This window comes from Arvicanthis niloticus, chromosome 19 (genome assembly GCF_011762505.2).
Source record: "Arvicanthis niloticus isolate mArvNil1 chromosome 19, mArvNil1.pat.X, whole genome shotgun sequence".
Lineage (NCBI taxonomy): Eukaryota > Metazoa > Chordata > Mammalia > Rodentia > Muridae > Arvicanthis > Arvicanthis niloticus.
In genome coordinates this window covers 13602067-13624144 of record NC_047676.1, presented here as the reverse complement: position 1 = coordinate 13624144, position 22078 = coordinate 13602067, and the positions used below count along the sequence as shown (strand labels likewise).

The 22078-nt window shown below is 44.8% G+C and overlaps 1 protein-coding gene across 1 annotated transcript in view; it reads left to right on the top strand.

Moving 5' to 3' along the window:
- The first annotated feature begins 30 nt into the window (after positions 1-30).
- Positions 31-22078, top strand: part of Retreg1 (reticulophagy regulator 1) — a 135518-nt gene continuing 113470 nt past the window's right edge. The window contains exon 1 of the mRNA XM_034523208.2: positions 31-445. Coding sequence (XP_034379099.1) covers positions 177-445 — 269 coding nt within the window. The 5' untranslated portion in view covers positions 31-176. The remainder of the gene's footprint in view (positions 446-22078) is intronic.

Here is a 22078-nt window from a genome sequence, read left to right as displayed (position 1 = left end):
CAAGGCACCCAGCCGCCAGCACCCCGCGGTGCGCACCCTGAGCCCCGATCGGTCCCCGTTGTCGTCTCCGCTGTTCTCCCGGCGCTCACCGCCAGGCGCGCGCGCCCGCGTGCCCGCCCGCCTCCCTCCCTGTCCCCGTCCCCATCCCCGTCCCCGCCAGCAAAACACCGCTGAAGATGGCGAGCCCGGCGCCCGAGGAGCACGCCACCCAAGGATGCCCGGCTACCGAGGAGCAGCCGCCGCGGCCCGGGGTTCCCGGGGAGGAGGCAGGGCCGGAGGGCGCGGGGCCGCAGGTGGAGGAGGCCGCCGGCAGGGTGGCCGCCGCCCTGACCTGGCTGCTCGGGGAGCCCGTGCTGTGGCTGGGCTGGCGCGCCGATGAGCTCCTGAGCTGGAAGAGGCCGCTGCGCAGCCTGCTCGCCTTCCTGGGTGCCAACCTGCTGTTCTGGTGAGCGCTCGGGCTGGGTGGGGGCGCCCCAGAGGGCAGGTGACCTTGGGGCGCCTATGGCCGGATGTGGCCTGGTTGGGGGAGCTGGGGGGGGGAGCTGGGCGCCGCTGCGGTGGAAGTGACAGCCTGGTCCCACTTGCTTGGTCACCTGTCTGAAACAGGTAGTCACCCACTTCAACTTTCCTCCAGACGCACTTCCCTGTGAGTGGCTGTCACCCTTGCTGCGGGTGTCCAGTCTTCAAGGGGAGGTGATGGTCAGCTGACCCACGTGTGCTCCTGTATCTAGGGATGTTCCAGAGCTCTTGAAAACTTCGGCCCTGGTACTGTTAACTCTCAGGTCTTGACCAGTACTTTCAAGTATGGGCGTACAGAGGCCCGTGGGCTTGAATTAATTTTTGCACCTACGGAGGCATATCTGGGCCACCTTAGGTACACTCTAAACGCTGCTGCCTTCGTCGGCCACCAGAGATGGGCAGTGAATGATTTGTTTTTCTTTTCCCTGGAGCGTAGGGTTTACTGTGTCTTTGATCCCAGATGAGAAAGCAGGAGGTAAACAAACAAGTGGATTAGGTACATTGCCCCGCCCCAAGATTGCACAGCTGTGGGGGTGGGGTGGGGTGGGGTGGGGTAGTAGTTTCAGAAGACCTCCGGAGGGAATAGGCGAGGGAGTTTCTTTGAGCAGCCCCCAATCAACAGGTTTGCCTCACCAGAAAGTGTTCGTTCTGCCTAGGTAAGCATCAGGCAGTGTCTGGCTCATCACGGGATGACGAGCCTTATCTGGTCTGGTACTAGTCCAGCAAGGGTGAAAAAAAAAAAAAAAACCTTTGCTTGCTAAGTGTCTTCATAACGTGTGCACGGAACAAGCAGTTTCACTAACAAGCACCTATCTACAGGTCGTAGATTTCTTAACCCCAAAGTTGAGAAATAAATAAATGCATAAAAAGAGACGTAGCCTGTTATTTTTTTTTTCTAGATTAATAACTTGAGCAACGTGAAGGATTTTCTTCAGATCCCTGCTGATCTTGGTTTACTCTGAAAACGAGCTGTGTCTTGTTGCTGTTTGTGGATGTTAATTAACTTTGGGTCTCTCAGCATTGCTGTTTCTGGAGTTTATCCCAGGTCTCTATCCTGTTGTCAAGTTACCTTAGACCTTAAATAAAGAGGTTATATCATGTTGAACCAGACTGGGCAAGACACCAAGTCTTAGGACTGTATCTCAATTATTTACTAATAAGCAGCCTGTTTTAGATTGTAAAGTTTTATTTACTTAAAAACACCACAGTTCTAAAGCTTGAAGGTACAAAAAATGTAAACACTTTGAAAATCTCTCTTTGAACATCTCTTTCCCACGCCCATCCCAGCTCCCCAGCTTCCTCTCAGAGGCCACAGGGGCAGCTCTCAGAGGTTTATTTATTTATTTATTTTTCTTTTGGATGGTGCCCGTTTCAGCAGAAGTTCTGTGTGTCGTGTATATAAACTGTGGACTGGTATAGTAAGGATTCCTCGTTTAAGGGTGGGTGCCTTGTTGAGGACTCCTTGTTTTGGTTAATGTATAGAATTCCTTCCCAAGAGTGTTGACCCTGCCTTGTAGTGCAATTTGAACGTGCTAGCTGAGTCTCGTGGTGTGTATCATTTTGTGTATATGAAACCTTTTTATTTTTTATTTTTTATTTTTTTTGGTTTTTCGAGACAGGGTTTCTCTGTGTAGTCCTGGCTGTCCTGGAACTCACTCTGTAGACCAGGCTGGCCTCGAACTCAGAAATCCGCCTGCCTCTGCCTCCCAAGTGCTGGGATTAAAGGCATGCCCCACAACAGAGATGGTTGGGCCAGGGTACCACTCGCCCTTGCTTTTTAATGGCTGTCACTGTCATGTGCGTACGACCACCATATTGTGGTTGGGCTTCTACCAGATTATTTGCTCACCCATAGTGAGTGTGACAGCTCCTCTATATTCTTGCCAAGAAGCTTTTGAAAAACTTTTTTTTTTTTTTTCTCTTGAAAATCTAGTAAGTGGAAAGGGCCCTTTGGTATGGTTTTAAATTGACACTTGTCTAAGACTGAACGCTTTTCTTGTGATCAAGGGCACCGTGATTATCTTTTCTCTGCCGTGCCTGTTTATCCACAGCAAGTCTGGTTTGTTTCTTCCTTCACGTTGATCTTCTTACTGACTTTCTGGAGCTCCTTTTATACGATGGATTTTACATAATTAATGTAAAGAGTTATGAACATTTTTCCCTGTGATGTATTCTTGCATGTATGTGTGTGTGTATGTGTGTGTGGGGGGGTGGTATGTGAGAGTTATGTGTGTTCTGGTCTACATCTGTGTAGAGGCCACAGAGCCTCATTAATTGCTCTTGTTATTATTATTATTATTTTTCCAACAGGCTTTCTCACTAACCCTGGAGCTCACAAACGTGGCTGGGTTGGTTGGTCACTGAGTCTCAGGGACCTGCCTGTCTCTAGCCCTTCCATGCTGGAGTTATAGATACACGCTGTCATTCTTGGCTTGTATGTGGTGCTAGGGACCTGAATGCTCCTGTGACAGGCACATTCCTGACTGAGCCACCTCTCTAGCCTCCCTATGACGAATTCTTTCAGAACCATTGTTGGAGCTGTTTTTTTTTTTTTTTTTTTTTTTTTTTTTTTTTTTTTTTAAATAATTAAAAGGCATATCTGATATTTTTCATGAGTATTGTCTCACGTCTGTCTTACTTATCACTGATGGGAAGACACACAGTGGCAAGAGAGTGAACCTGGTTAGTATCTTATTTGTTTTTTTTTTTTGTTGTTGTTGTTGTTTTGTTTTTTGTTTTTCCTGTTTGCAGTAGCTGAATTCCACGCATGCATTTCCTCTGACAGATAACTACCCTGCTCTCAGAATCCTGAAGTAATTGCTGCTTTTGGACTTTAGGACTCTTCTTCTTATTATTTTATTTTTTTTTATTGATGTCATAACTGTTTTTGAAATCTTCCTTATTTGTTTCTTTGGACTTCAAATATGCTGCTTATAGCTTAAAACTTAAAAAAAAAAAGCTAGTTTATTTCTTCTCAAATGAAATGAGACCTTTGTTTTCATTCCTTCTTTCTTTCCTCCCTCCGCGCCCCTCCCCCCCCCCCCCCCCCCCCCGACAGTATTTCTCTGTGTAGCCCTGGCTGTCCAGGAATTTGCTCTGTAGACCAGTCTGGCCTCGAACTCACTGAGATTCACCTGCCTTTGCCTCCTGAGTGCTTATAAACATGAGCGACTACTGTCCAGGGCTTTTTAAAAAAAGATTTATTTATTTATTTTATGTATATGAGTACAATCCAGACACACCAGAACAGGGTGTCAGATCCCATTACAGATGGTTGTGAACCACTATGTTGTTGCTGGGAATTGAACTCAGGATCTCTGGAAGAGCAGTCAGTGCTCCTAACCACTGAGCCATCTCTCCAGCCCCAGCTGTTTTTAAAAAAATAAAACAGGTTATTACTGTGTTCCCAAACTGATGTTAAAACCAAGATAATCCTGCCGCCTCAGCTTCCTAAGCACCAAGACTAGGTGTGAGCCATCATTCCTGGTTAGAGATGACCTCATTTGGTTCTTTAATTTTCTGTGTCCTGGGAATGCTAATGCTTTTGTTTTCTATGAAAAAAAAAACATGAAGAAGTCAATATGTTAAAAATATAACGGGCTGTAGAATTCGACCCTGTCTCAAGAACAAACACACACACACCCCAATTTTAGCAAAAGTGATAGGCGCTTCATTTACCATTGCTGCTGTTCTATTCTTGTGGAAGTTAACTTTGTAAATATACAGTTCACATAAGTTAATACCTAGTGCTTATAATTGCTTTCAGGATTTTGAATTTGACTCAGGAATTCTGACACTGACTACCTGCCCATGATCTCCGACAATAGTCCTGTGCATTGGAAAGCTGGTATTGAAACAGCTGGATTAGTCCCCGTATATAGTCAGCAAACATTTGGATAGACGTTTTGAGGAAGTATAATTCACTTTGTGATGGTCTGGCTGGGACATTGTCATTGTGGATAGGAAAAACCTACTGTCTTCATAGATTTATCTAAAACCGGGCCTTGATGAACAGAAGTGGCTTTAGCTGATCTTGAACATGGATAACTGTCTAACTGTAAGGAATATACCCAGTGAAAGAAAGATATCTTTAAAGGCATACTCAGAATTTCATCTATAAGTAAATCTGGTAGAGAAAAAGCACCAAGGGAGTAAAATATCAGTGAGTTGACTAGATGCTGTGGGGATATATTTGGGGTACAGTATTTGCCAGAAATGCTATGTTTAGTGATTGAACTTAATTTTTCTCTAAGGACAATTTAAAAAAAAGTCCTGTGAAATGTGCATAAATATTAAAATGGATAAACAAATTGGTGATCACTTATTCCTACCATGGACAATTCATTGCTATGAAGAGACACCATGACCATGGCAACTCTTATAAACATTTAATTGGGGCTGGCTTACAGTTTCAGAGGTTCAGTCCATTATCATCATGGCGGGGAGCATGGCAGCTTGCAGGGAGATACAGTGCTGGAAGAGAGTTTTATATCTTGCTCTGAAGGCTTCCAGAAGGAGGCGCTCTTCTGCATTGGGCAGATCTTGAGCACTAAGCACTCTCAAAGCCTGCTTACACACTGACACACTTCCTCCAATAAGGCCACGCCTCCTGATGGTGCTACTTGCCACAGGCTGAGCTTTCAGACATATGAGTCTGGGGTGGGGGGGAGGGGTCAAACCTATTCAAACCACCACAGATAACTACATAGCAATGAAGATAAACAGTAGATCCTTGCAGATGAACTTTACAAATGTAGTTTGGGATAAAAGAAGCACAAAGTGACCTGCAGGGCGGCTGGGTCTTGCAGTGTTGCAGAATGACTTAAGTTAAAGTTCAAAGATGTGTGTGAAAGGAAAGCAGACTGATTTAATGACATGCTTGGGAGATAAGACCCCAAACATCGTGTTCTTTAATCAGACATGCATACATATTCTTATATATGATATACTTAAGAAAAATGCTAACACGTGAAGAAGTGCCAAAAATAGATGTCTAGTCATATCATGGTGAAGTAAGATTAAATGCAGGCTACACATAATGCCAGTCTTTAGAATCAAGGTTTCCACAATGGAAACGAACTGGTCCACAGTTCAGTAGTCCTGGGACTGACTCTGCCAGGCTTCAGAATGCACAGTCTTACCCATTTAACTTACAAGGAACGCATTTTTCAAAATTCCTTTTCTTAATTTTTAAAATAACCAATATAACTTCATAATTCCAAAGATTAAAAAAGCAGGAGAGGGTAAGCATTTTAGAAATCTTCCCCATGCCTGGCACCCAGCCTTCTCACAAGTGCAGGAAGTGTTACAGTTTGAAACTCAGTTTGAAGTGAACCCAGTGAAACAGAAATGGCAGTTTACTTTTTAAAAAGACTTATGTTTTCATTTCTAAATTGTGTGGGTGTCTGTGTGTAAGGTCTTTTTGTGCATGTGAATACATGTGCCTGTGAAGGCCAGAGGTCACTGCATCACCTGGAGCTGGAGTTACAGGAGACTGTAAGCCACCTTGGGTGTGTGCTGGGAACTCAACCCAGGTCCTCTGCAAGGGCTACAAGTGCTCTTAGCTACCGAGCCAGCTCTTCAGCTGAATATTTTTGTTTTAAATAATCAACTTTTCTATTTACACTAAAAAGAAGATATTGTATGTGTATATAAATATATACATGTGTGTATCTGTGTGTGTATACATACATATGTGATCACAATGGCAATCAAAATTTAAAGTATTCTATCAACTTGTGTCTTAGTTACTTTTCTTTTGCTGTAACAAAAATACCATGACCAATGCAACTCATAAAGGAAAGCATTTAGTTTGGGGGCTCACTGTTCCAGAGGGTTAGTTAGAGTCCATGATCATCATGGTGGGGAGCGTGGCAGCAGGCAGGCAGGCAGGCAGGCATGGTGCTGGAACAGTAGCTGCTGATAGCTTTCATCTGATCAACAAGCACAAGGCAGAGAGAGCTCACTGGTACTGACTTAGCCTCTGAAACTTCAAATCCCACTCCCAGGGCTCCACCCCCTCCAACAAGGCCACACCTCCTAATTCTTCCCAAATAGTTCCACCCACTGTGGGCCAAGCATTTATATGAACCTAAGGGGCCCATTCTCATTCAAACCACCACAGGGCATTTTGGTCTGCTTCCTGTCAGTCCTCACTTCAGGGTCTGATCTATTTTACTATGACATCAGTCTCCTTTCCATTAAGTTCCACATAATGACAGCATATGGCATTGCTGTCTTTTGTGTCTGACCTCACTGAGTTTGCGTCAGGTTTTAAGCTTCATCCCTGCTATGTGCATCAGTTACTTGTTTTTGTTTTGTTTTGTTTTGAGTCAGGATTTCCTTGTATAACCCTTGGCTATCCTGGAACTAGCTCTGTAGACCAGGCTGGCCTCAAACTCACAGAGATCCATTTGCCTCTGCATCCCGAGTGCTGGGATTAAAGATATCTGGTGCATTGTTCATTTTATTTATTATTATTATTATTATTATTATTATTATTATTATTATTATTATTATTAACTACTACTGCTAAGTGTTATGCTACTTTGGAGGACTGTGTCACAATTGCCTTCTCCATTTACAAACTGATATTCATATAAAGAATTTTCATGCTTGCCCATTATTATTTAGCACTATTAAAGTTATTGGAACACTCAGGAATAAGCCTTGGTGGGAAGTAGTAAGTGGTAATCGGGACTTTGTTATAGAGGCAAGATAGTGGCCCTGGACGAGGAAGGACTGGAGCTAAAATGCCCATCTTACAAGTCTCCTTGCCAGCCACCATCCTGAAATAATATTAAATGATATTAATAATATTAAAGCAGCCCCTCTTTTTTTTTTTAAGCTGCCTCTGCAGCTTAAAAAGCTGCTTTCATCAAGCTTTGAACTCACCATTGGTGACCATACCATGATGTCTAAAAGGCTATCTAGAGGAGTTTTGCTTCATGTCTCACATTATCTGAAGATATTTCCTTCCACCTTGGAACTATTAAATATGTAGTGAATTGGTATTCTTGAGATGGCTACACAGGGACACACCTCACAGGGGACCTTGGGCCCTTTGACTTTTGAAGCATCTTGAGTACATTCTGGAATGCTGATGGGACCCATTGAGAATCCTTGTAGTGCCATCTGTGGCGTTGGTTCAGAAAGTGCCACATACCAGCCTCCCACTTGGGGTCAAGCATGTCCCCTCCCCTGCTCTGATGGTTCCCGAGCTTGTGGTGTGAGCATGCACTAGCTGCAGCATTTCTTGCTGGCCAGCCATGCTGATACCCAGCCCACCCCAAGCCTTCCTAGCCAGAATCCCTGGGCTTCTCCAGCTCTCCAGGTTACTGGATACACACTCTGGTTTGAGTAGCATCAGGTTTGAGCACTGTCTGGAGGTGTGAGTCCTCTTCTCTATAAGATACCATTCCTATTGCTGGCTGACCAGGTAGTACACATCCTTACCTGGAGCTACTGGCTGCACCTTGGTGATATCTGCAGTCACCAGTGGTTACACCTTGGTGATATCTGCAGTCATCAGCATCCTAGTCCCACCTATAACAGCCGGAAAAACTATGACTTTGGTGGCTGGTCAAAGTTTGTCGCTTGTAATTATTATAAGATATTTTCATATCTAGCACTTCATTTACATCTTATTTACATATGTATTATTCCCATCTTACACAAAAAGGAGCACAGGCTCATTGAAGTGAACTTAACTACCAAGAATGACTGCCTATGCACTGTTCAGTAGAGAAGTTGCCGTGGGGGAAATTAGTCTGCATTTGTCTTGCCCATTGCTATGGGCAGTAGGTTCTTGGGGGCTGTTGAACACCTGAAATATGGATAGGAAAGCTGTTTTGCAAACCCCTTTGGGTCAGACAACCCTTTTATAGGGGTCACCTAAGACCATTGGAAAATATAGGTATTTATATTACTATTCATTACAGTAGCAAATTATAGTTATGAAGTAGCAATGAAATAATTTTATGGTTGGGGGTCCCCACAATATGAGGAACTGTATTAAAGGGTCACAGTGTTAGGAAGGTTTGGAACCAGTGGAGTGGAGTGACCCAGTGCCTTTCTTATATGTATGGTATATGCATGTGTGTCCCCCCCCCCCCGTGTGTGTGTGTGTGTGTGTGTGTGTGTGTGTGTGTGTGTATGTGATACAGTCACCTGTGGGACAGTGGACCATTATGTTATGTTACCCCTCTGGTTTATGTTGTTTTATTTTGATGCTTCCCCCTACTCAAAATTAACACTACAAAAACATTAGATAGTCACTTTAGTAACACCCCTGCTTTATAAAAAGGAAAGAAGGAACTATGAGACAGTGGACCATGCCAGCAAACTTGGTAAGATAGAGTGGGTCTGAGATCCTGGAACTTGGGTACTCACCTGAGACAGTAGGAGCCCCTCTGCTCCCTACTAGATGCCTGGCTGGGAACACGTGTCACATTCCCCACACTGTTGTGTAGCCCAGACAGAGTTCTCCATGCTAATGAGGTTCCCAGAGACCCTGGGGGTTTAGCCAATAAGCTTCCCTTCCTGGACATTCCTCCCTGCAAAAGTTATTTAATCTCTGGTCCACCCTGAGAAGTTGGTACACGCCCATTTTCCATGATGACCAGTCAGTAAATGGTATGGATAAACATGGAGTGTCTCTTCCATGGAGAACTGCTGTGGGGAGCATGGAGAAGACCTTCGCCTACAGAGCCACAGCCTAAGTCTCCCATAGAAGACCGCTCTGCACTTCAGAAAACCGCCGCTACCTTCAATACGCTAAGATGGAGTTCCCATTCCCCTGGCCCAGTCTAGTCACTGTCCTCAGCCCTTGGTCTCCCAATCTTTTGTTCCTGATTCCTCTGTGTGACACCCCAACAGAGACTGAAGGTCTGGGAGTCAGGGAACTCTAACTTCGGCCTCTGTCATCTCAGATTGTGTTTTCCCACCCCCCTGAGCAGTGTTTCAGTGCTTCCCCATAGCCTAACACCCGAAAGTGGCTGTCTGGGTTAAGTACAGTCAAACCACCCATGGTTTGTCTCCCCAATGGCATGTCCTACACCCTCAATGGTGGGGCCAGGATTTATAGTCACTTGTGAAGTTATGTGTGGACATCCAGAAGTCAACATTGGGTGCCTTCCTCTAGTACTCTCTATTGTAGTTTTTTGTTTTGTTTGTTTGTTTGTTTGTTTGTTTTTTTTGAGACAGGATGTCTCACTGAACCCGGAGCTTGCCATTTTAGTTAGACTGGCTGTTGTTGAGTCCCTGGGATCCGCTTTGCTTGTCTCTGTCCTGTAGAACCGGGGTGACAGGCAGCCACCACTATGCCTGGCTTTCTCTGTGGGTGCTGGGGTTTGAACTCAGGTCCTTATGTTTGCATTGCAAGCATTTTACCTATTGAGGACCTTCATGTCCTTGATAAATGAGTTTTTAATTATACTTAGTTTATGTAAAGCGTCTATGTTCTTGATGATAGGTATAAGGATGAGTCATGAAGCAGGTCCATTTTCATGAATTCAGCATTCCATGGCTTAAAAGAATACCATGAGGAACCTCAGATCATGCTTTCCAGTATTGCACAATTACAGTCAGTGATTCTAGGGCAGAATAAAGTTGCTGTTGTTGGGAGGTGGTTGTTTTTGCATCGGTTAGAATTAGTTTTTACCTTACGAATCAAAATTGTTTGCTCATCCTTTATGCTGGGTTGAATGAGAGATGTTCCCCAGACTCAGACATTTGAATAGTTGGTCCCCAGTTGATGGTGCTGTTTGAGAGGATTTCGGAGGTATGACTGTTGGAGAAGGCATGTCACTGGGGCCATTTCAGGTTTATCCTCTATGCTTCTGGTTTATGGTTCAAGACGTGAGTCCTCAGTTTCCCACTCTGGGTGAGAGACTAACCCTTGGAACATACGTCCAAATAAACTCTTCCAGAAGTTACCTTGATCATCATGTTTTATCGCAACAATAAAAATGAAATAATTACATTTCCCTTTCACTTGGGTTACCAGAAGACACAGCTGAGCGTATGTTCAGTCTGGTGCTGGATCCAGGGATGGAGCAGAAGTCCAAGGGCTTCACTTGCTCCTGAAAGCTTTCCTTCTCCTGGGGAAGGCACCACTGGTTCACCAAGTTGAGCCAAACCGTCCATCTTGGTTCTGAGTTGTATGTCATAGTCTCCAGGACTTTATAGCTTAGGGCAAAGTGCAGGTCTGGGTAGTTTGGCAATGCCAGTCAGTGCAAGCTTTGTGTAGTGTGTTTTATAGGGTTAAGAGAGGGAGTGATTTTATAAGTGGGGTTAATGCCAAGAGCTTTTGCCATAGGTGAACTAGGAATGAAGAAGGGGTGAGCTCTAGGTGCTCCCAAACTAGGGGGCGCTTACCTGGACCCCCAGGGATGTGACTGGGAGAGTTGGAAGGATGATATGGTATACCCAAAACAGTAGAGGATCTGAAAGGCAGATCTCTAGAAGATAGGATGCTTCTAGGTGAGCCGGATTGTCTTCCTCTAGCCCCAGGATGGGAGAGCTGGTTTGAAAGGGGGCCTTCAAAATAGAAAGGACTCAGTCCATTAAAATCAGCTATAGCCCTTCAGATAGTGAGTCTTCAGCAAATGCTTCTTGAGCAATGGCTTCCTGATGGACACAGTAGCTCTTTGTGAGGCTGCCTCTGAGCCTCAGTCCTCAGTAACTAGCAAAAGCAGGGCTGATCTCAGCAGCTCGGTGCTTATTATTTTTTTTTTCCCAATCAGGATTGCCTCTGCGCTGTGGCAGTCATGAACCTCAGAGGCACCTCTTAAGGCAGTTTCGGTGATTTTTGCACGGATTTAGCTAATCACTTTACCTCGGCTCCATTTGGCTTGTCTGTCTTTTTATCTTCTTCTGTGCACGAATGTTCTCAGGCTGCCCAATTGATCCAGATGAGCACAAGTAAGTGAGGTGTGTCATTATTCTTGCTGCTGGGAATGGAATGATGACACAGACGTGGTCTGATTCCCCCCCCCCCGGGGGTTGGGGACGAGGAGGGAAGCAAGTTAGTGACTATGTGTAAGACTGTTATGCTGTAATGTTAAGCTGTCACTCGGGAGACAGGGAGAAGTGGCATGAGTTTTTAGCCAGTGGATGAAGAGATGCTGGGCTTTTAAAGTGTCCCCTAAAAATTCACATGCTGGAAATGTAATCCTCAAATTAATCTTAATGGGATTTGTAAGTAGAGACTTTAAGAGGTGGTAATTAGGGTTAGGTGCGGTCATAACACAAGACCCCAGAAAGGGAAAGAAAGCCCAGAGCTGATGTGTTTGCTCTGTCACATTACGCTGCACCAAGAGGCCCTTACCTGGTGATGACGTCATTGTTCCTGGCTTCCCAGCCACCAGAAGCACAGCCAAGCAATATTTTATTTTTCAAAAATTCTCCCATCCATGGTTATTCAGTTAGAGTAACAAAATCGACCAAGACAAGAGGGTATCAGGATTGAGGGTGAGGGACACAGGTTGATCAGTGCATAAAAGGTGCAGCCGAGCTGCTGTTATGTTTTGACTGTTGAGTTGGTTTATGGAAACAGAACACAGCAGTGGACATGAATGTCTTCATATAGGGAAAGAGACAGAGATAGAGAGGGGGGAGGTAGCTTCATGTGCTGGCTGGAAGGAGAATGTTTAGGACATTGGTTTATGAAGAGGTTATTATTGGACCGTGCAACATCCTCACCCCATTCCTTACATCACAGCACTAGGGACAGAGCCCAGCTGCTACAGCACACACACAGGCTAGCTAACTGCTCTACCGCTGAACTATCCAGCCCTTTTAAGAATTTGAGACATGATCTCAATTAGTTGCCCAGGCTAGCCTTGAACTTGTGACCCTCCTACCTTACCTCTTAACTAGCTGGAAGTAAAGCCTTGTGTCACCAGGCCTGGCACATAGCTCCTTTTCTCTAGGGAGAGAAAGTGTTTCTATAGCTTAGAAGTTTATACTGCAGTGATACCAGATTCTGCTCACCAGCGTTCTATTCGCTCTCCATATGAATTAGGGGGGCAAGAGCCAGGGAGATGGGGACCAGCTAGAACATCACTGAAGAATGCTTGGTGTGTGTGTGTGGAGGGGGGGGCGCTGAATGAGGATGTTTTCAGCGTGTGTGGGAAAGAGGAAATGGATTCAGCTAAAACTGAGGGTAAGTTCTGAGAGGGTTGGTGGTGGGAGAATGTCATTTATCAACTTGAGGGTCATTAGGGGTCCACCCCGTTAGGGGTTCTGTCCAGTTTTGGCAATTTTGAGTTGTGTGGGCCTGTGACTTCCCAGGCAGTCACTTACATAGGTGGCTCTGGATCTGGGTCAGATCCAGGAACTGATACCTCAGGTTTGGGCTGAGTGGAAGTGCACAGCTCGGCTCATTGCAGCTTAGTTCTTGCAGATTTATGAGTGTGTGAAATTTCTGGGGAGCATTTGTTGGGAATGATGTCACAGGGAAAATGCTGAGGAAGCCAGTGTTACCAAGTGGGGTGACTTCAAAGAAGTGTCTCATGGAGAGGAGCATTGTGGGGGCAGTACCAGGTTTACAGTTCTCCTGAGAAGCTAACAGGCCAGCACTGGGAGTGAGACCCGCCTTTGATTAGCATTCCTGGCTGGTTCAGCATCAGTTTTCACAGAGAAATGAGGAGCCCAGATCCTATTTGAAGGGGACGATGTGTGTGTGTGTGTGTGTGTGGGGGGGGTGTTACGATTTTCTCTCTTTATCTCCTCCTTGCTTCAATGACATGGCTCTGGATTTCTGGGCCCCTGTGTTGATTTGATCTTAGACTGTTTCTGATTTGGTCACTGGAGGAGTTCTAGTAGCCTAAGAAATCCTTTCCCCCACTGTCCTCTCCAGTTTACACATGATTCTCCGGTAATAACAGGAAAAGCTGGGATTATAGAGGGCCATGGGGTCACTGAAGGGAGAGGTGTGGAAGATGGGATTAGTGCCCCTACAAGAGAGACTTCATGGAGCTCATTCTCTTCCCCAACCATGTGGAGACATGGCAAGAGGGTGTCATTCACAAATCAGGAAGTGAACCTCAACAGATGCTAATCTACAGGTGTCTTCATTCCTTTCGATACATGCGTGACTTACATGCTGCAGAGTTGATGGCTTTCTTTGCTTAGCAGCCGAAGCCAGCGGAGACTTTGATTCAATGTTTAGTCAGAAGTAACATGACCTGCATCCTTGCAAGTTTTCCCTAGCACTCTCTGGTTATTTTGCAAAATCCTGGATGTCTGGGTGGATGCTCTGAAGCATAGTGGAGTTACAGACAGGAGCAATGGAGACCAAGATTGCTGTTGACCTATGAGGAGTGGACCAGAAGGGGCTGAGTTTGACAGTACCTTTTCCTCAGGTACTGAGAACAGTATAGAGACAGGTGTGCTCACAGTGGGAGGCAGGTCACGACCTCTCCCTGATGGAGGAGATGGTGTCTGGTAGGGCAGAGGAAGAAGAGGCAGGCTGAGGAATCTGCAGAAGCCCACTGGTGTGGGAAAGATTTCATCACAGTACACATGATTAGGACATATGGGGGTCATGACACTCTTGGTTTTATGTGTGTTTTATCATTTTCTCTGATATTTTAGATCACATTCTAGGTCTTCCTCATTGCCCTTAAGGATTAATTTCTTTCCAATGTGTGTTTCTCAACGGAACAGTGCTACATGTACAGTAATTGGTCTTAGAAAAGATAAAAAATCAAGTCCAGGTTATATCTGCGGATCATGACAGACACTGGGGATGCTGGGAACCTTAAGATAATTGGGATTCTGCCACATGATCCTTGGTCCTGTTTATCTGATTTTATTTGGAAGGACCTTTGTGGGATGGGTGTACAGTGCCCACATGGGACATGCTTAGTACAGACAGCTCACGGCCACACTCCTGGTTTTGACTCCAGACATGGAATGTCTTCCTGGTTTTTCCGAGCTGACGGTATTTTTATTTTATTACAGTCAAGGCTGAGAACATCACTTCTCATAACAAAACGACAGAAGTATGTTTAGGGCCATTTTAGAGGTAGTTAGAAAAGCAGTTGTAATCCCTAGCCCAAATTCATTATTGTCTTTAAAATGAAACTCAAGTCCTCAATTTAAACATCAATTTAAAAAAGATTAAATGTTCTAACGTGATACAGCCCCAAACATACTAAGTTGAAAGGAACGTGCTGAAGGATGGTGGTAGGCTAATATGAGAAATCTTTGTTTTCAATGACCACATCTCTAAGTTTCTAGAAAGGTAGGAAACTCCCCACAGTAACACACAGATTTAGTGACATAGGATAATCTGGGGTCTACATTGAGACATTTCTGGAAGCTCTTGCCAACACCGGGGTGGCATGTGTTCAGGACTGAGGCCGGAGTGAAGTTGCGCAGTGCATCAGGGGAAGACTGCTAGGATCACATCAGATTCATTGCACCTTTGATTCTGAATTCCCTTCAGTATGGCAGGACCCCTCACGTTCAGTCACGCAGCCCCCAGTTTAAGGGTCTCTATCTCAGAAGACAGTCAGCTCACTCCTCCATTGAAAACCCCAAGGTGTCTCACATAGCTTGTTTTTTCTGTCAAGCTTTTAGAGAAGGAAATAATTCCCACAGGGATCCCCACCTCTACAGGGACTTCCTATCCCCATAGAGGCCCCCTCCCTCACAGAAGTCCCCACCCACATGGAGGCCCCCCCATCATCACATAAGTCCCCCACCCTTACAAAAGTCCCCACCTCCACAGAAGGCCTCACCCCCACAGAGGCAACCTTTGTTTTCTGCTTCGGGCCTCAGCTACCAGGCTGGGCTACATTTTGAGTTGTGGAGTGACCTAGTTTCATCATATTTCACTTCCTCTTTGTGTTTGCCCTTTTGACCCAGAAATGGCTCTTAGTGGATAGGTGAAGTGTCATGTGGGGTAGGGTGGAGGTGTTCAGATGCTGCCTTGGGTGACACTGCCTTTAAGGAGGATGTTTGGAACACCGTGGGTGGGTGGAGGTGGACTTCCGGGCTGCAGTGCAGGTGTTGGCATTGGCAGGGCGCAGAGGATGTTGGGAGTTATGTATGCACGTATCCCTCACTGGACAAGTCACCACCATGCAGCCATTAGCTCCCCGAAGACGACTGAGACAGTGCATCAAGGCTCCTGTTTCAGGCTCTGTCATGTGTCCACCTTCCTTGCCTAGCCTGTTCTCTGTCTTCAGGCTTTTTGTCACCTCCTCAGCCAGGATGTTTCTGGCTACCTGATCTAGGGCTTGCCTCTTACATTCATGTATCCTCTAGTGTTAAAGTGGAATACCCACAACTGGGTATTTAGAACAGGGATGTATATGTATATGTATATGTATATATGTATACACACACACACATCCAGTCCTGTGGTAACCAACTAGTCCGTGGATAGCAGCATTAATGTGTTCACAAGGGTGGAGCCCTTGACCTAAATCAGTTCTGTTGCCCCATCTCCTAACACTGTTACACCGGGTACTAAATTGCCAGCATATGAACTTTGAGGTACACATTTGAACAATAATAACATCTACAAATTTCTTTTTCTTTTTTTTTTACAAACCAAAACTATTTTATTTAGAATGTTTATGTGTGATATACTAACCAACCAAGTTTTCCCAAAAGGTATTTTGTAGAACCCCTAAATACCTCATAAGTTAGCCTTCAAGGTTGTTTGAAGTTAATTTAAGGTCATATTTAAAAAGGTAATTATGAATCTGGAGAAGTGCTTTCTTTAATCTAAATTATGATGGGTAAAACCCAGCATACATTAGAATTGAATTATCAATACACGCCAGGGAGGCTTCTGACCCTGATGTGTTGTTAAACTGGTAAGGGTGTGGCAGACAGGATATAGTATTTGTACAGAAAATGAGATTTTTGACCTCATGAGTCAATGAGATGGCCCTTACCTAGATTAGAGGACTGTCAGTCCTTTAACACAAAACCCTGCACTAAAAAAAGCCTTGTTTGTGTTCAAACACTGGTGCAGAAGGGTACCTCTTTTCCTCATTCTGTACTCAGCTCCAAGGACTGGGCCAAGGAATATCTATATTTTCTTTGGAGATATTTTTTTCCCAATCAAATACAACTTTATTTCAGAAAAACACATCCATTAAGACTTTATTGGCTTTAACTGCTTATTTTATACTTCATTCCTGTAAAATATATTAATATTAAAGTCTCTCGAGAGGTGAATTAGGAGTAGGTTTGGGGGACGGAAGTTGAGAGGACTAGCCCGAACCTACCTTGACCTCTCAGCACTCCTCCTGCTCCAGCGCCCTAAGCAGCTACTATTTCAGCTTCTGTTTTCCAGAGAATTTGTTAAAACTTGAAGGCATTTTATTTACTTCTCTGTGTGCTCTGTGAGTCTTAGAGTCAGAATTGCAAATGCTGTCAACTTGATTTAGATCAAAGACAAAACTCCTGAGACAGAACCTATGATACGGAGAATAAAGCACATAAAAATCAGGTCTCAGCCTATGTGTGCACACGCGTGTCACATTATGTGTACACAGACACAGGCAAACATATGGATATGTACACACAGACACACTACACATGGACACACAGAGACACATGCACACACACATACACAGATGTATAGTCATCTACCCAAATGCACATGCACACATACAGAAGACACATGCACAGACACACACTCACCTTAGACCGCTGTAACTTCACTGGCCGTGGAGATTGACTGATTGTCTTTTGTTGTGCTTCACTTACCCAGACCTGTTTCTCTCAGCTCCACATGCTCAGCTATCCTTAGACTATCCTAACTACTATTCTTCGGGTGCCTTAAAACATGGCCACATCTTGACTTAGCACTCTAAGGGAGACCCGGGAGGAACTAGGGGTCAGGAAAGAGTTTTTTTTGGGGGGGGGTCCCACTTCTTCTGGAAAATTGCTTATGTGCTGGTTTGTTCTGAGATTTTTTGTTTTTTTCCATATAAACTTTTTCTGCTGTGCTTCCACTGTGAATGTTCATATCACAGTTTTTGGTTGTTTCTGGTGGAGCTAAGTAGATGTCATGGTTCCTCCTCCTCCTCCTCCTCCTCCTCCTCCTCCTCCTCCTCCTCCTCCTCCTCCTCCTCCTCCTCCTCCTCCTCCTCTTCTTCTTCTGTCTCTGTGTGAGAGTGTGTGTATGCATGTGTGTGTATGTGGAGACCAGATGATAACCTTGGCTGTAATTTCTCTGGAGCCTTTCCTCTTCCCTCTCACAGGCCTGTAGCTCACAGCTACATGGTGATGTAGTGTGGGAGCTCACCACGTAGTGTGTCTTGGCTGGCCAGGGGACTTCAGCTCTGCCTCCCCAGAGCTAGAATTCTAAGAGCACACCACCATCCAATTCCTTACCCTGACAGTTTTTATGTGTGTTCTGGGAATTGGACTCAGGTCCTCATACATTTAGGACAGGTACTGCATAGAGCTTTTCCTGCAGCCCCCGATACTTCTTGGACAAGTTTGCATGGCTGTTGCTCTTAATATTTTTGTCGAGTTGATCTTTTAAACTCTCCAGCATACCTAGAAAATTCCTTCAGATCAAGAGCGACTCTCTGGCACATCTTATCCCCACACTCTAGCTTCCTCAGAGTCAGCCTTTGCATCCTGACTTGTAAGTGACCCTTTGAGGAGTGGAGCTTGAGGCCCCTTGTTCTGATCTTGTCTGATAGTCCCCTAGTGGTTCCCCAGACCTGCTGTCTGCTGAGGACATTGGTGTCTTCCTCTTTTGTTTTCTTCTATGCTGGGACCTCTTACTGGACTCAGGCTGCAACTGGGGGTCCAGAGATCAGAGTCCTCAGTGGTGGCCTTGTGTCTCCCCCAACACCCTGAGATTATTGAGGGTGATTTAAGACTTACCTGTGCTGGCTTGTTCAAAGACTTTTTATTTCTGTTTGTTTTTCCCTGGACTGAACACATTCTTGGTGCTCTCCTCTGAGCCAGGAGCAGCATGTGTTCCCTAGCTTTGAGAGAGCACAAAGGAACGTGTGTGTGTGTGTGTGTGTGTGTGTGTGTGTGTGTGTGTGTGCACGTGCATGCGAAAAATATCTTTAGCTCAGCCTTGATGATTGCTGGGTTGACTTAATTTAGAATTCTGGGTCTCAAACAAGTTTCCTTTCCAACTGGAATCATTTCTGGCTGTCCCTCTTCCCTTCCCCCTCCCCCTCCCTGTCCCCCTCTCCCTCTCTGTCTTTCTTTCCCTCTCTCTTTCTCTCTGTCTCTCTCTTCCTCTCTCCCTCTCCTCCTCACCCCCTCCCTCCCAATCCCTCTCTTCCCCTTCGCCTCTCCTTTTCTTTTTCTCCCCCCCCAACCCCCCACGAACATCTGTGAGTTGAATGCCAGGCTTTGCACATACTGGGCAAGTGTTTTGCAACTGAGCTTCCCTTCTGCTCCTCTCATGGATATGTCAGCTTGAGGCAGGGTCTTCCTGTGCTGCCCCAGAAGTCCAAGGGATCATGGCATTTCTGTTCCAGCTTCCCAGGTAGCATGGATTGGAGACCTGAGCCACCAACCTGGCCTGGTTTGCGGTTGAAGAGTGATGGGTTTTTTGACTCCTTTTTCCTCTGAAAAGCTTCTAGGTACTTCTCTCTATCCTTGGTTTCCTGATGCTTTGTCCCAACAGACTCCACCATCCTATTCTCGTTCATTGGTCAAGGCTTCATTTGCAAACTCAGTCCTTCAGTTGCAGAAGGTTTTTCTTACAACACTGAGTTGGTTTTTGTTATATTTTTAATTTGGTTTTGTAATTTTGTTCTTCTGCAAATTGCATTTATCAAACATTGGACTTCTTGGATGGCTCCTGATTTCCTCAGTATTTGTCTCTGGGTTTATCTCTGCTTCAGTTCTCTACTGGGATTCGTTTATCTCTCTGTCCCTTAAAATTTATTGTCTTATTTTCAGTGTTAAGACATTTTTTTCCTCATTTTTGATTTCTCCTCTTGTAATGCTTTTATTTTTGTTTCTGGATTTGGGCTTTTGGCTTTTTCTTCTGAAGAATTTCAGGGGAAGAGAGGAGGTGGGTATTAAGGTTTTCCTGTGTTCATTTGGTGTTCCTTATTTCTATGTGTTTAGTACTCTATGTTGGAGGCTTTATAGGAATATTTAATAGGGAGCCTTAGACCCGTCTTCCCATTTCACAGTGAATGACAAGAAGTAAGGTGGGCCAAGGTATGACCTCACCGTGTGGTTTCCTGTGGCTCACTCGATGAAAATCTCTCTGCATCCTGAGCGAATGGCCAGCAGTGTTCTGGCCTGCCCACTTTTGGAATGGCCTAAGTCACTCATGCCTCCTGTGGCATCAGGGCCAGGCATAGAAGTGGTAGAAGCCTGGCTGTGATCTGGGCACTGAGTTTGAGAGGTGGAAGGCGTAAAGATGGGGACTCTGGGATCAGAATGATAACTAGTACCCCCTCCCCTGTTTCCAGTGCAATTCCTGTACTCCTCCTCTCTGAATGTGAAGACTATTCTTCAATGTTTTCAGAGAATAGCACTCTATTTTTGTAAAGGGTTAAAAGGGCATCTCTCCTGAACTTGTGTTGTGGGTAATAAGATGGGATATGAAGTTCTAATTCTTCATTGTGAAGATCTGCGTGCTCCCCAACCCTGTCACACACCCTTCAGATCCTAGCACGGAGGTCCAAGCTTTTATATCCTGCACTCGGTTATCGCAGTTAGCCTCCCTCCTGTCCAAAGGACTTTGTTTTTGACATCTAGGCTGCTGTTCTTTGCTCTCCTGCTTGTGCACCTTGATTCCTGTTTTACTTTTTTACCCTGATGTGCTTAAGGGAGGGAGGGACAGGAAGGGTCATGTGTTTAGATGCCATGTGGAACTACAAGTCAATCCTTTCCCACTGTGGGGCTGCCTCCAAAGGATGGCAGATGCCATCCACAGGCTCTGTTGGTGTGTGCTAGGTGCTCAGTGATCACATAGGTGAGGCTGACGTGACGGTTTGCATGAGTGTGGTGGGAGGATGTGTGCATGTCTTCTGCTTATCGTCCTGGAGGACACATGCCGTTCTTGCCTTTTCTTCCTCCAATACCACCTGTGCTCTTATGGAAAGTCCTTCCCAGTCAGCGTGTGTGGCACTTCATATATTTTTAAATTAAAAGTTGGTCTAACAGTCACTCAGTTCTGAGTGAGTTCTGAGTAATTCATATCCATGGTTTGGAGTTTTGACACAGAACAGTCATGAGTGTGTTGTTTACTTGCATGGTTAGGACAGAATAGTCATGTGTGTGTTGTTTATTTGCATCGTTAGGACAGAACAGTCATGAGTGTGTTGGTTACTTGCATTGTTAGGACCTGAGAAGAAGCAACATATGGAAGGATGGATTTATTTTGGCTGATGGTGTGAGAGGATGCGGTCCGTCCTGCATGGAGGCCATGGCTGTAGGAATGTGAGGCAGTGGGTTACACTGAGTCTGCCATCAGAGAGAGGAGAGATACATACTGGAATTCAGCTGCTTTCTCCCTTTCTCTCTTTTATTCCATCCATGCTCCCAGCCCACGAGGTGGTGTCACCCATATTCAGCATAAAGTCTTCCCCTTAGGTAAACTTTTGGAAACGCCCTCAAAGATATGTCCAGATATGTGCGTCCAATCACAGTGAAGATTAAGCATCGAAAATATAAGCTGTATTCGGTTTTTGCTGGTTTTATCAACTTGAAGATGACATTTTGTACATCATAATATTTTATTTCTAAAAACTTGAAACTAAGCAAATGGAGCATGATTTTGTGAATAGAAGCTTCCCATATAAAAAAAAAATAAACTCTGTGTATCTTTAGGTCATTTAGATATAACATTAAGTTTTTAAAAATCTTATTTTATGTATATTTTGCTGGCATGGATGTATGTTCATGTTGGTGCTGGGAATTGAACCCAAGTCCTTAGGACAACATCCAGTGCTTTGAACCTCCGGGCTATGTCTCTAGCCCCAACATTGGGTTCTTAGGTGTCAGGTTTTGATAACCTACTGACTATAATAAAATCTAATAAAGGGAGGGCCAAATAATTTTACATCCTTAGAGTCATCAGAATCTTGGATCTTACAATTTGATGCCTCTTGGGAGAAAGTACAGTTAGTAGCAGGTACTTGGGTTGTAAAGTACACACATAACATGTACCCCAAGCTGATAATGGAAACAAGGGTCTTTCCTTAAATAGGATTCTCTTGGGATAGCCACACCATAGCTGAGTTAGTAATGATAATTAGAAGTATTTTGGATGAGAAGGGCTCTCCAAGGCCATGAAGGATGGGAAGGGTGACAATAAATGACAAATGAGTGAGTCTATTAGCAAATGTCTACTAGGGACATGTTAGGTAGAAGTCACCGAGCTTGATATTGGCTATGGTGTGTCTTTCCTGAACCTCTGGGAAGAAACTAAAGTAAAAGAACTGTAGATATCTTCTAGATAATTCCAAATCTAGTCACAATGAAGATTACGTACAAGGTATGTCCAAGGTATATTTGGGTTTTGTTGATTGTATTAACTTGAAGATGACATTCTGACATGGTCGTTTCAGGGTAACAATTGGGTATCTAG